Source organism: Xenopus laevis, chromosome 3L, assembly GCF_017654675.1.
Source record: "Xenopus laevis strain J_2021 chromosome 3L, Xenopus_laevis_v10.1, whole genome shotgun sequence".
Taxonomy (NCBI): Eukaryota; Metazoa; Chordata; class Amphibia; order Anura; family Pipidae; genus Xenopus; species Xenopus laevis.
This window is the reverse complement of record NC_054375.1, coordinates 33,277,425-33,292,848: the sequence shown is the minus strand read 5'-3', so window position 1 is coordinate 33,292,848 and position 15,424 is coordinate 33,277,425. Positions and strand designations below refer to the sequence as shown.

Sequence of the window (15,424 nt, the reverse complement as noted above, 5' to 3'; positions counted from 1 at the left end):
ACGACTTGACCCTATGTTCTGCGCTCTACCGTATTCATGGCAGAACGTATTGTAATTACGTTCAGAGTTTTTACATGCTGACGGCATGCCGCATACGTCAAAATTTGCATACTATCGCGGTTACTAATCTCCTTTTGTGCTTTGCTAGTGCAGATTTTCAATTCTTCTATATGGCCATGCTATTTCTGATAAATTGCTCCAAAAAGTGTCTCTGTGAGTTTTGATGCTACGCTACTGGCGTTTTCAAATAGCATTGTGTGCATGGTACCTTTTCTCTATGGTACGATAAAATGAACGACTTGTCGCCGAAACTCGCTTTTAAAAAACGCAGGCGACAAATCTTTCCGTGTAACCCTGCTGCACTACAAGTTGGAGTATCACCCTCCTCCCTTCCCCCCCAAGCAGCCTATCAGAAGAACAATGGCAATGTAGCCAGATAACTCCATGACACAAGATAACAGCTCCCCAGTAGATATTAGAACAGCACTCACTAGTAATAATCCAAGTCCTACTGTGACTGCTTCAGTTACAGTTGTTGGTTCAGAAATAAACCTGAAAGTGTCATATATACCCACACCAATACAAACCTGAAAGTGTAATTTAGAAATAAAAACTACACCATAAAAATCATAAAGGAATCTCCTTAATATATGTAAAGAACTTACACCCGTGGGGGCTCCTAGGCAGTCCTGGATTTGTGAAGAGGTCACAAAGGCCCAACCTAGGGCGGCGACATTTTAGGGGCTGCATGCCGCCAAGCTACATTCCTAAGAAGCACTGGGGACTCAAAGCTCCCCAGTGCTTGGGTGCTTGAGAACGCAATCACTCACACACGTGAGGAGGGTACTTTAAGGGCCAAGCACTAGGTCCAGACGGCTGTCTGGGAAGATGGGCGTGTGCGCAAGCAGAGGCGGCACTTGGACCATGTGGCCTTGGGGCGCCGCTTCACAAAATCCAGCCCTGCTCCTAGGTTTATATGTATTTTTATATTCCAGAAATCAACAGATTCCTAGATTTTGGAGGAGGCTATAAGTATGTAGCCTCATCTATTTTGCCACAGACTAAGGGTTGATAGAATTATACTTATTAATGTTTTCTTTCTCAACATTTATGCCAACACAGAATTTAGACGAATTGATGAACATGGTTTAGTGTCTAAGACACATAGGATTCTTTAAAAGAACTTGGCACTGCTGACGTAAACAGCTCTGCATTTTCAGTAATGTATTTCTGGGATCCTGAAGAATCAGTTAAGGCATTACTATCCAATTTGTTAGGGGAGGAATGCCAAATGCAACCTTAGATCAATAGTTTGCAGACACTCACAACTGTAGCATAATCGTAATCCTTTTCAAAAACCTTTTACCATACTAATTCTATGGCATTTTTCAGAACTTTATTGAAAGCTTATTTTAAATCATGCTCAGCATTTGCTGCCCTTGCTTCATCCAAAATGACACAATTCAGTTGCTCAGATGCCATAGTTTCTAATGCAGAACATTGTGTTTGCTTTCAAAGAAGAGATTGCAGGTTTCCTAAAGCAAAAAAACATTTGGGTTTGAAAATTAATGTAAAGGGATACAAGAGGGCTCGTTTGCTGGGGTTGAACACACCAAAACACTAGGGTCTGATAAAGACCGAGATGGGTTAAACTTGATTTTTCTTTCATATTCCACAACAAGATCCTCTGAGAATACAGGCTACTCTCATATAGAAAATGCTGTGCAGTACGACAAACAACTTAATGTTGATCACTCTGGAAAAGATTATTGGCATTGACAAATCCATCATTATAGAGTATGAAATATTAACAAATGAAGGACGTTTAAGTCAGTTGCCAGTCCTCCAAGTAGTGACATCCCAGTATATTCACCCAAACTTCAAACCATATGTAGCCCTATTCTGACACTGAATTAAATCCTGCACTGATTTCCTTCTTTTTGTTGCTACAGTGTCTCTATTATATGGGAGAGCAGGTGCACTATAATTTGGCATGCTTCAACTCAGGACAGACTGAGCTGTGATACCCCTCCCTGGGAATGTTACTGATTCACAATTACACATAGAAAAGATCTTTTTCTTTATTGTCCTGTGAAGAGTCTCAGAGGAAGAGACAAGCAGTGCCGGAACTAGGGGTAGGTGCAACAAACGTGGGCGCTGGGCAGGTACCTCTCTTCTGCCTACCTCTAGTCCATGTTCGCTGCTCTCTGTACCCTCCAGCGCTTTCCCTTCCCTCTCCCTTCCCCTCTTGAACTCTTCCCTCCCTTTCCGGCGCTTTCCCCTCCCTCTCCCCTCCGGCGCTCTCCACTGCCCTCCCCTCTGCCGCTATCCCCTACCCACCCCTCCGGTGCTTTGCGCATGTGTACATACACTGCATTCTGACATGCACGTGGGTGGGATAGCGCGAGCGAGCACGAGCATGGAGGGGAGTGCAGTGGCCAGCCAGGTCGCCTAGGGCACCAGGCCGGCTTGGCTTGGCACTGGAAACAAGTATTTACAGCCTCCCCCCACATATAAGAAAATATATACATCCATGGCTGTACAGGGCTCTGGTGACTTGGTAAATGTGAAACCTATGACACTTTATTACTTTAGAATAAAACTGAATTAGTCAAGTTTTATTGCAGTAGTCTTAAACAATGCATATGGGTACCTTGCATTTGCATTATTGCATCTGAATGAACCAAAATACTTCCATTTAAAATGTGCCATTGGTGTGTAGATTTCTGAAAGGCATACCAGTAAACCCATTCTTAGCTTTCAAGGGCAAGCACATATTCCACATATGTCACAAAGGATATCCTCTCACAAGTGATCTCTTGCAACTGAATATGTTGCTTAAATAGAGTAAAGGTGTCATAGTATACTCCAAGTGTCTTTATTTGATTATTATTATTTATATAGTTCTGACACGTTTATTTGCATTATCATTCACTTCAGTATCTACCTCAGAAGAACTTACAGTCTAAGGTCCCTATCACATTCATACACTAGAGTCAACTTTATAAGGAGCCAATTAACTGGCCTGTATTTACAGAAGAAGCGCTAGTTACTCCAAAACTAAACTAGTGACAAACAGGACAGCTTGTGTTATCTCGTGTTGTCTCGCATCATCTCACTGCAGTTTCATGTGGACATAGATTGTAATTCTGTTTTCAGACAGCAGGTGGTGCCTAGAAAATAATGTGAATGTGCACAGTAGGGGGGGTCATCTTTTGTTTGACACTAGGTTTCTCCTGCCTTAAAGCTCTGCTTTTTTTCTGGAATGTGGGAAGTGCTAAGAGTGATTTAGGTGACTCCTTGATAGCAGCAACACTACTCTCTGCTGTAGGCTAATTACACACTGGACTGTTTCTCAGAATGTGCTTCACTAACATCTGCTCTTTTCTGTGTCTGCGTGCAGAGGCACTTTGTCTGCCTGTGTGTTGACACATCAAACGGATTTTGGAGCAAAAAATGTGTTCATTGCCAAAATCTACGCCACTTGTCTCCACCTGGGCCTACACAGTGCCTCCAGGTACAGACACAGAAGCATAGGTGGAGGAAGATTTTTTTTGTCTGGGGTGGCAAAAGGTGGCCAAGTACAGGCTGTATTAAAGTGAATTTTTAATCCTGAATTTTGAAAAGGATTAACTAAGGAAGGATGGAGTCCGAGATAAATTTGTCTAAATGAGTTTTATTTACTTTGTTTTTCAATTAGTGAGGTTTAGAATTTTGTGTCCTTTGCTTAAAGGGGTGGCAAACATTTTCATTGGGGTCTGATAGGCATGCTTTCAGGGCAAGCAAAAAGCACTGACAGGCAGACAGTTAGGGGGTATGTACTAAAACTGAAATTGTTCTAATTTTTTTATTCAAATTTGACCTAAGAGCCACAACATTGCATGGGGACATGATTAGGCTTTACAGGTACATTAGGGGTCATTATAGACAGATAGCAGGGGACCTTTTTACCCATAAATAGGATCACCGTACCAGAGGCCACCCCTTCAGACTAGAAGAAAAGAACTTTCATTTGAAGCAACATAGGGAGTTCTTCCCAGGGAGGTTATGGAATGCACTGCCGGGTGATGTTGTGATGGCTGATTCTTTTAATGCCTTTAAGAATAGCTTGGATGATTTTTTGGACAGACAGAATATGAAAGGCTATTGTGATTAGTGATGGGCAAATTTGGGCGTTTCGCTTTGCAGAAAAATTTGCGAATTTCCAGCAAAATCCGCGAAATGGCGGAAAATACGCAAAACGGCGCCGGCTTCTTGTTTTTTACACCGGCATCCATTTTTGACACCTGTATCCGTTTTGTTGGAAGCCAGAGTCCGTTTGTGGTGAAATTCGCAAATTTTTGACACCGGCGTCTATTTTTTTTGACGCCGGTGAATTTCGCTGCAGTTTCGCAAATTTATTCGCTGGCGGAAAATCGTGGGAATTCACCGCAAATTTGCGCCTTACGAATAAATTTGCTCATCACTAGTTGTGATACTAAACTCTATAGTTAGTATAGATATGGGTATATATAATTTATCTGAAAGTAGGGAGGGGTGTATGTATGGATGCTGGGTTTTCATTTGGAGGGGTTGAATTTGATGGACTTTGTCTTTTTTCAACCCGATTTAACTATGTAACATGGAGCTGGCCACTGCTCCTGTATAAACTTTAGCAAAAAGGGAATGTTGTACTTACTATTAAACAATTTTAAACCATTAAGCAGGGGTGGAACAAGGGTCATACGAAGACAAGAGATCCTCTACACTTACACATTATCAATATAATAAGGATGTTAATTGGGGGAATTTAATATGTTTCATTAATGCAAAAAAACATTCGCAAAGACCGTTGCAAATGTTTGACTGATTTCAGGCCTCAGCAACATCCTCGCAAAGTTTGTGAACAAGTGACTTTTGCAAAAATATGCAAGGTTTTAACACTATATATTGCTTAGCGATAATTTAACGATGCAATATTTGCGAGCAAAGCTAAACATTTGCAAAAATTTGATTTTGAATATTGCTTGCAATTTTAATTATATTCCTCTTTTGCGCATAAATCCAGTTAATCCTGCAGTGGTCAATAAAAATGGCAACCATTTGGGAGATTTAACCTTAAAGCAAACAAGTTGCATTGAAAAATAGATGAAAGTGAGTGTAGGACTGGACAGACCAGGGGTGACTTTAATGTAGTTGCAATACCTTTTTGTTTAAAGGGTAGGGCATTTGTTGGTAGTTTTATGCATAAAATATTTTAAAGTCCTCACCTATATTTATAATATAAGTGCAGATAATCTCTGGTCCATGATTGATCCTTTCTGTCTCCCTAACCGAATTGTTTACTTATTACCCTTATCCACATTTATAGGTGGGAAAATCTGTAGGATAAGGATCTCTGTCCTACCATGTCTTCTAACATACGGCACGTAATCATGATTATTATTATAATTTTGCCCTATATAAAGATATACATAAATACATACAAGCCTTGGGTTCAAGAAGCAATCAGAAACAAATGCATTATGCAGCAGGTATCCATATTAGTTAACAAATCACGCAGCTCATGAAATTCATTGTTTTTAAAGAACTGCGTTTTCAATAGGGCTGCCATGATTTGGTTTTAATCATTGACATGGCTCAGAAAAAAGAAAACAGATTAAGCCTGAGGTTAGACTTGTTGTTGCTAGTTCTCAACACTTACGGTATCTTTCTGCAGTATCTGAAGACTTTCAGTGTCTGTAACTGTTGACTATAAGACCATTAGTTATATTCATAAATATTAAAAATGCATGAAGTGTGCACTTCTGAAATATAGATTTGCTTCCCGCGCTAGACTTAAACGGTTCCAGCTATAATATCATGTGTATTGTTTATCAAATATTAATTTGATTCTCATTTCTCTTCATTACTATTTTCAGTGTCCAATGTAACTTTATTCTCTGATTCATTTCACCAGTGGTTCATAGATTGCTCAGGCAAGCTCAAATGTGTAAATTATTTGAAGATGTTCCACTTTATGCTTTGTTTAGGAAATATGGAAACAAGACACATCCGTGCCTGCGCTCACACACACTTGCGCAGGGGGTGGGGGCGGTGCGCACTAAAGGCAGCCGGCTGTAGGACCTGGCGGCCTAGGGGCACGATACAAGGAAATCCGGCTTGTTCACAATGCCCTTACACAGTGTGCAAAGTACAAAAAAGGCTGCAATTAGCCAATACAGTGCTCACATGAGATAGGTGGGGGAGGCACAGGCCGGACTGCCAATCTGTGGGCTGCTGTAAGGCTGCTGTAAGGTGCCACAGAAAGTCAGTATTTAGTGGGCTGGTGGGGGCTGTTTAGGCCTCTGTGTGGGCTTATTGGGCCTCTGTGTACCTGAAATGTCAGGACCTATTTTGATTCTCAGTCCAAACCTGGGGAGGCATGTAGGCATGGGAATGGGAAGCGAGAATACATCTGTGGTGTTAGGGTCTCCAAGAAGTATAAAGGTTACTCACCACACAGGGGAAGTGGCCCAGGTGCACCGCCCTGAACCCTCAGCACAGGGGGCCGACAAACTGACAAAACCAATATGGAGCAGGCACTCAATAAGGCAAACTTCCACCAGGCAAATGTTCAAAAGTGAAGAAGGTTTATATATGGGAAGCCTCAATCATGTCATGACTTTGTTTCAAAGAGAAGCTCTTGATCCAGCCATAGACAATAACGGTAGATAAATTGAAGGCAATGTCAAAGTCTGTTATAAACTGTGTAAGATTTCACAGGGTTGCGTATGATCTTTTTAAGATAATGTCATACACATACAGAAGGCCACTATCTGGGGGTCTCGTCTCAGTGGGGACACAAAGGTCCAGTTTTTTGGGTCCTGAAATGGGCAGGGCTTACTGGAAGTGGTCCAAAGTTTTTTTTTCCAAATCTCTGTTTATTGAAATTTTCAAAAGAGGGGGGAAAGAGGGGGTACAGAAGGAAAGGGAGGGGGTGGGAGGACAGTAAACAATTCACATTTACAGATCCAGGATAATAAGTACAGGGTTATTAACAAGTCATTTCTCCAATACATCGGGTCTGTTACAACAATGAAATCCTAGACTGGGAATAGTGAGCACAGTATAACTGATGGGGAACATCCTTAGCAGGTTAAGAAATAGGAGATTTTCAGATCAAGTTATAAAATTCTAACCAAGGTAACCAGGTCGTTCTATAGCGGTGCAGTGTGTCTTGTACCAACCCAGTTATCTCTTCCAGTTTCCTGGTCTCCTCAACTAAATTGGTCCATTCACAAATAGTGGGAGGGTCTTGTGATTTCCATTTCTTGGGGATAAGGGATATGGCTGCCCTTAGTAAGTGTTGTGAAAGGATATCTGGTATTAACCTATTAGATTTCCTGTCTAAGTGAAATAATAACAGAGTATGGTCATCATGGCCGTATTTGTAGCCGGTAATATTGTAGATAAGGGTACAAATTTGCTCCCAATATTTAGTTATTTTCGGGCAGGAGAACCAGATGTGTTTAAATGTCCCTACACCTATCCCACACCGCCAACACTTATCCGTAGAAGAGGGAAAGATGCTATGTAGCTTGGCCGGTACATAATACCATCTCGTTATGATTTTATACTTCATTTCCCTTATTCTAGAAGCTCTAGATGATTTTTGTACATTCAACATTATTTTATGTCTAATGGTGTCAGGCAGGTTAATATTTAAATCACGTTCCCAATGGTCGAAGAACGTGAGACTAGGATACGCTTTATTTTGTTGTAGTAACTTGTACGTTTGAGATAAAGGTCTCAAAAATGGAAGCTTAAGCTCCAGAAAGTTTTCCCAGACAGTAGGTTGTAATGGGTGTATTCTATGATAACCTTTGATGAGGAAGTTGTGCAGCTGATTATAACACCAGACGTCTCTCGGGTGGCAACCCCATTTCTTCTGTATGTCACCCAAGGGAACGATTTTCCCATTCTTGTAGAAATCTGAGAGTCTGGTTTCCCTATTTCCGGATAAGCCCCATCTGTCAAATGCTCTAGGCTCTAGGCTAGGAGGAAAATCAGGGTTGCCTAGCAAGGGTTGTAAAGAAGGAAAGGGGCGTACCAACTTATAGATCTTACTGTATTTGTGCCATATCTCCAGGGTAGCAGGGTAGGCCTAACCGTAGGATGGGAGCAGATATCCTTAGGAACAGTCTGATTTGGGGACCAAAGTAAATTACTTAACGGTATGTTAGTTGAAGCTTGTTCTATCTTGAGCCATAATTTGTCTGTTTGTTTTAGGTACCAAAAGAAGGTGCGCACCAAGTGAACCGAAATATAATATAGGAAGACATCAGGCATGGCTAGACCACCCCTGTCTTTCGGAAGTGGTCCAAAGTTAAGTGGGAAGTAGGGCAGGTTTGTTCACAATAAGGATTGGCCAGATGGATCTAGGGGGCACATTTACTAAGGGCCGAATATAATAAACCCTCGAATTCGACCCTCGAAGTAAAATCCTATGAATTCGATATTCGAATTCGTAGGATTTTACTTCAAGGGTCGAATTCCGCAAATCCTACAAACGATTCGAAGGATTTTAATCGATCGATCAAAGGATTTTCCTTCGATCAAAAAAAAAAACCTTACAAAACTGATGGGGAAGGTCCCCATAGGCTAACATTGTAGCTCGCTAGGTTTAAAGTGGTAAAGTATGTAGTCAAAGTTTTTTTTAAAGAGACAGTACTTCGACTATCGAATGGTCAAATAGTCGAAGATTTTTAGGTTGAATCGTTCAAATCGGAATCAAAGTCGTAGTCGAAGGTCGTAGTGGCCTATTCGATGGTCGAAGTACCCAAAAAAAACCTTCGAAATTCAACGTTTTTTTACTTCGAATCCTTCGTGCTTAGTAAATGTGCCCCTAAGTGTTGTCCTTTTGGACAAGCTTTTTTTTTGTAACGGGCCCCTTTCCTTTAGTTGAAAGGGTCCACCTTCAAGGAGGTAAAACAGAAGGCATTTAGGACTTCCAAGAGGTGGGCCCTAACAAGTAATAGCATAATAGGATAACAAGTTGTAAGTATGTCCACATATATTAACCATAGCAACCAAATCAGATGACCAATAAATGCTGATTGGTTGTTATGGATTATTGTGAATAAGTTGCGAATGTATTAATATTAATTCGACAATTTATTACATTACCCCTGAATTTTAAAGGGCTATGGAAATATTTTCTACTTACTAAGCATCAGTTTTAGAACAATTGATGCCAATTGATCAAGTTTTCTGCCACCGGTTGTTTTTAAAAATTTCCACTATCAATTTTTTTCCCCAAATTTATTTTTGGAAAAAAAAATTAAATTTGAGAATTAAAAAAAAAAAATTATGCCAGAAAACTTGAGTAAGAGTAAGGAACTCAATCGTTATTTCTGGCATTGATTATCCAAAGTCTGATGCTCTGTAAGTAATAAATACTGTTTGTTCCCTGTCCTGAGATCCAGTCGGATACAGTCGGATAGTTCTGAATCTCATACCTGTTCTTCATTAACAAGGATCGATGGTTAAGCAAATCTCCCAGCACTCTGCAATCATTCAAGCATCAAACACACATTAGCTCTAAGAATAATCCATCATAACAGCTTTATTCCATCTGTGCTAAACTGGGCCGTGTTTCATCAAGAACTGTATTTATATTGCAGAATAAAATGCTGTCTAAATGTGAATCTGAAATATAGCAAAGTGCAGCCTGTTTTCCACCTTTGTAGTTCAAGTTCAAATAACAAAAAAATCAAGTAACATTACTTGACTTAGGAAAGTATTTTACTGTGTGTTTTTTAAACAAAAATATGTTAAACAGCAGTGAATTGAAAAAAAAAAACAATACTATTTCACTTTTTCACAAGTGGGGGTTTACAATCAACAGTTAAGGTCAACTATAACTGCATTTGCATTCACATACACAAGCACAGAATAAATATATGTTTCATAGAGGCATAGGGCATAGATACTTGATACCGTCACATGGATGTTTGTAAAGTCATCAGTTCATATTCTTCAAGACAGTAAAATCGAATCACATTAGTGATGAAACTCCACGTTGTAATCATAATCAACTTCTTTGTGAGTCACATAGTTGGTGAAAGGGTAGTATTTAAATCCGGGACAATTGTTGAGATGTCCTTGACGTGAATATGAAGGTAACTTTTTTTTTTCCATTTTTGTAACAATTTTTTTTACACATGCTACAGCCAGCCACAAGGTGATCAAACATAATCAACAAAGCTGTGATTGAAGAGTAACCAATACAATATGTATGATTCAGGCAATTTTTTTCGTAATGCACTTTAATAGCAGCAGTTATACTTCCCAATGGCTTGTAGTGTTGCGTTGCATGTTCTGAAGAATGTTTTTTTTTTTAAAACATTTTCCACTCCTCATAAAACATATGCCAAGTAACTAATGACCATTGTTTATGATCATATATTGTAGAAAATGATTGAGTGCTATTTTGCAGAAATTGTGCATAACAGAAAGTATTAAGAAAAGTAGGTAATGTCTTATCTTTTTTTTTTGTTCACTTTTTGATTCCTGAGGAATTTGCCCCTATTTAAAATTTGATATTTGCATAAAATCATTTCATGAGACTGAGAAATACATAAATAATGATAAATATTGAGGTTGTATACAAATTGCTGAGTTCAAGGAGCACTGAAAGAATCTAAATGATCTTTTATATAGTATAGCAATCGGCATGGGGCTAGAAACACTATTACAGTGCTCCTTCAATATACCACATACTTGCTGAAGTGGGTGGTATCGAGAAGAAGCACAGTATTAAGTCCTGTAAATACCCCTTAGACTCTTACAGCTCTAAAGATTTTAGCCTTGAACAGCACCCCCAGTAATAAACATGATTGGTAGATATTTGTTTGCGTATAGTATGATCTCAAAAATAAGAAGACACCTATGCATCCATGTATTGATCAAGCTAAAGCTATATAGAAGTATATATAGTCAAAAGTCTGGGTGCCAAGTCAGAGACAGAAAACACACATGATTTAATGTGTTCATATATACATAGAAATCGGGTGATAAATAGCTGGTAGATTTCTATCAGTCTATCTGTCAAGATACAGATATAGAGAAGAAAATGATTGTGGCCAATGAATTACTGGAATGCCAGCTTTTAAAAACACTTTATTATACTGGTAATTACATCACCAACATGCAAATGCTACCGTTTTTAATGAGATGCACTTCCCAAAGACTTTTCTTTGGGAGACAGTTCTTCCTTTTTGTCCCCACGACTTGACTCTAGAAAGCTTGATGTGTCAACTTTAGATGTGCAACTCATTGATTGGATATCTGTGTGTTAAATATATTCACATACCACTTGTGATGTTTATACACACACATATATATATATATATATATATACAGTATCAAGTGAAAGGCAGATAGAATGATAGACATCTATCAAGTCAAGCAGTATAGAGATATGGGGCAAATTCACTAAGATGCGAAGTTGCGCCAGGCGCAACTTCGCCGCACTTCGCCGCACTTCGCCGCACTTCGCCAGGCATAGTTTCGCCAGCGCTCCGCAAATTCACTAAAATCCGAAGTTGCGCTCAGTGGTAGCGTAAGGTTGCGAAGTTGCGTTAGCGTTGATTCGCTATGTAAAGCGAAGTTAAGCTAGCGAAGGCTAATTTGCATACGGCGCGAAATTCAAATTTCAATGGAGGAATACGTATCAGAACTACAAATGCCTAGAAAACCTTCAAATCAGCAAATAAAAATTTAATTTTGCCCTACACATGTGCCCACTGTCTAGGTAAGTTGCCATGAGTCAGGAAATGTAGGGGGGAAGGAGGGGAGCCCCAAAAAAATTTTTGATCTTTTTCAGCCTATCACCCATAATGTAGAAAACACGCCAGCGTTTTTTGGGACTTAGAAAAAATTTTGACTTTTTTTCAAACAATCCCTATCTACTCTATTGCGGTCTGAGGTGGCGAAGGAAGTCTAGCGTAAAAGGTAGCGTTCAGTACACTGCGCAAGTTAGTGAATTTGTGTAGTTACGTCGCTAACGAAAATTCGTCAGGCATAAGGGTGCGAAGTAACACTAGCGAAACTACGCCAGCGTTCGTTAGTGAATTTGCGCAGTAACGAAAATGCCAAACGCTAGCGAATTAACGCTAGCGTTCGGCACTTCGGCGCTTAGTGAATTTGCCCCATAGAGAGAGATGCGTAAGTAACAAGTTGGTTGAATGTTGAGTGCCATTTTTGGAGCTCAGTTAACCTGATGAAAGGGTGATGGCTTGTTTATTTCAAAAGCCAGGGAATTTTTTTAGCAATGGATTTTGCCACAACAGAAGCTTACACCCAGAAAAGAATGCTTGTATAACTAGCTCCTTTGCCCATCAATAATGAGCAAAACATACCAAAATGCAAAATGGTGCCATTATTGAGACAAATCAGGCATACTACCCACTAGCATTATATTTTGACTTGTCTGAATAAAGGCAACAATGGTGATGTCTGTTGTGCTCTGCTCCATTTTGCTTATTCAGCAGTATAGAATCCGATGCCTATATTTGACCTGACTTTCCATCAACCTTGCCACAAGCCCTCTAAAAACTGTTTATGTATTTTATCTGTGATCTATGTAGTTTATCTAGAGCAAATGATATCTATAACAAACATCGCCCTTTCATGTTTCTACAATTCATGTTTTCCATTTCCTCTGTTTTGTCTCGTTTCAGCACATTTTCTTATTACTGACAGCATTGCAGCTAAAATCTATCCTTTATGTATTTTCTACCTAGCATGGATGCCTGAATATAACGTGTTACTCTTTATTATACTCTATTTACATAGACATTGGCATTAACAGTCACTTACTGTTTCATATGCACAAAATTGCAACTGTGTTCTTTGGATGCGAGAAACAACTGCTGGATATGACTAACATTTGACAGAATAAAGCTTTAAGACATAATCTGGTAAATAATATAGACAGACAGTAACCATTTTTAGGCGTGAATGTTGAAGTCTTTGTTTATACGAAGGTGCATCAACAGTAGGAAGAATTTAGAAGTTGCTACATTATTTCTTACAAAAATGGGTAAATAATTGGCTTCATTATCCTTTCATTGATCGTTGTTGTCAGCGGCATTATTCCCTTTGTCTTGATTCTTGTTCCCCCTCTTCTTTTTCTTCTTCTTCTTGGTCTCCTCCTTCTTACCAAATGTTATGAAGTTGCTTTTGTGGCCTGGAGCGGATGGCTGGTCCTGACGGATTGAGATAATGGCTGGTGATCCAGGGATGATGAAGTTCTCTGGGAAATCGGGGGGGATTTGTGGCACTGGTTGTTTGGGATTACCCGGGCCATACTTGAAGGTCCAACTGTTGCAGTTTACGCCAGCTCCAACAGGGGGAGATACTTCTCCTCCTTCAGGTTCTGCAAAGATTAAGATGATATATCAGATTTATATACATATACAAGTGCAGGTATGGGATCTGTTATCCAGAATGCTTGGCACCTGGGGGTTTTCGAATAAGGAGTCTTTCTGTAATTTGCATTGTCATACCTTTTGTCATTGAAACACTAATTACATCCAACAGGATTGTTTTTCATCCAATAAGCATTAATTATAGTTAATTAGTTGAAATCATGTAAAATGTGCTGTCTTCTCATTACAGGGAAAAAGGAAATCATTTTTATGTGAGAACTTTCTGGATAATGAGTTTCCAGGTACAGATCACATACCTGAATTAACATTGCACACATTTATTATATATCAAAAATATCCACAAAGAAACCTTAAAGGGTGGTTCACTTTTAAGTTAACTTTTAGTACCCTGTATATACCCGAGTATAAGCCGAGTTTTTCAGCATCCAAAATGTGCTGAAAAAGTCTACCTCGGCTTATACTCGGGTCAGCGGTACCCGACCGGAGTAGCTGAGATTGCAGTCACTTTTAATCATTCCTATACCAACAGTTCACTTGGGGAGAGACTGCAATATCCCACAATGCCCTCTGTTGGTTATATGAAAGAATAACATTGCGCCCTCTGTTGGTTATATGAAAGAATAACAGTGACTGCAATATCACAGAGCGCCATCTGTTGGTTATATGAAAGAATAACAGTGACTGCAATATCACACAGCGCCATCTGTTGGTTATATGAAAGAATAACAGTGCGCCCTCTGTTGGTTATATGAAAGAATAACAGTGACTGCAAAATCACACAGCGCCATCTGTTGGTTGTATGAAAGAATAACAGTGCGCCCTCTGTTGGTTATATGAAATATTAACAGTGACTGCAATATCACACAGCGCCCTCTGTTGGTTATATGAAAGAATAACAGTGACTGCAATATCACACAGCACCCTCTGTTGGTTATATGAAAGAATAACAGTGACTGCAATATCACACAGCGCCATCTGTTGGTTATATGGAAGAATAACAGTGACTGCAATATCACACAGTGCCCTCTGTTGGTTATATGAAAGATTAACAGTGACTGCAATATCACACAGCGCCCTCTGTTGGTTATATGAAAGAATAACAGTGACTGCAATATCACACAGCGCCCTCTGTTGGTTATACGAAAGATTAACAGTGATGGCAATATCAAACAGCACCGTCTGCACATGGTAGTGGGACAATGCATACAGTAATCCGTTTGGCAATTCTCTGTCACCATCAGCTTTGCAAAGAAGTCCGGTTGATCGCTGGGGGGGTCGCTTTGGCAGAATGTGCGCTGCTGGGAGACAGGGATGTAGTTGTGTCTAGGCTTATACTAGAGTCAATACGTTTTCCCAGTTTTCGTAGGTAAAATTAGGTACCTCGGCTTATACTCGGGTCGGCTTATACTCGAGTATATACGGTATGTTGTAAAATGGCTAATTCTTAGCAAATTTTCCAATAGTTTCCAATAGTTTTTGAATTATTTGCCTTTTTCTTCTCGCTCTTTCCAGCTCTCAAATGGAGGCCCTCTCCTATTCATATTCCAGTCTCTGATTCAAATGAATGCATGGTTGCTAGGGGAATTTGGAGCCTAACAACCAGTTTGCTGACTGGAGAGCTGCTGATTAAAACTTTAAATAACAAATCAAAATGAAAACCAATTGCAAATTGTCTCAGAATATCACTCTATACATCATACTAAAAGTTAATTCAAAGTCGACCAACCCCTTTAATCATATTACTTTACATATATAATCATTATGATGATATATAAGTATTTGAATGACTCTTTTTGACAATGATGACTCTTTTTTTCTTTACTAAAAGCCACATAGTAGACTTCCCTAAGGCCCCAATGGGCTTTCAAGTCTTTCAGTGCCTGTAGCTACAGGGGGATGGGTTCTTAAGGAAGGTGCTTTTAAACAACTCCTGCTTCAGTTTATTTACAGGTAAACTACCCCTTGGTAACACTTTATCCATTATGTGTTCTAAGAATTATTTTTATGTC

General features: G+C 39.5%; 1 protein-coding gene across 1 annotated transcript in view; it reads right to left on the bottom strand.

Moving 5' to 3' along the window:
- Window positions 1-12,097: 12,097 nt before the first annotated feature.
- The window catches only part of pcdhac2.L (protocadherin alpha subfamily C, 2 L homeolog), an 80,644-nt gene continuing 77,317 nt past the window's right edge, over window positions 12,098-15,424 (bottom strand). Inside the window, exon 6 of the mRNA XM_018252052.2 lies at window positions 12,098-13,402. Within this exon, the coding sequence (XP_018107541.2) occupies window positions 13,092-13,402 (311 nt within the window). The 3' untranslated portion in view covers window positions 12,098-13,091. The remainder of the gene's footprint in view (window positions 13,403-15,424) is intronic.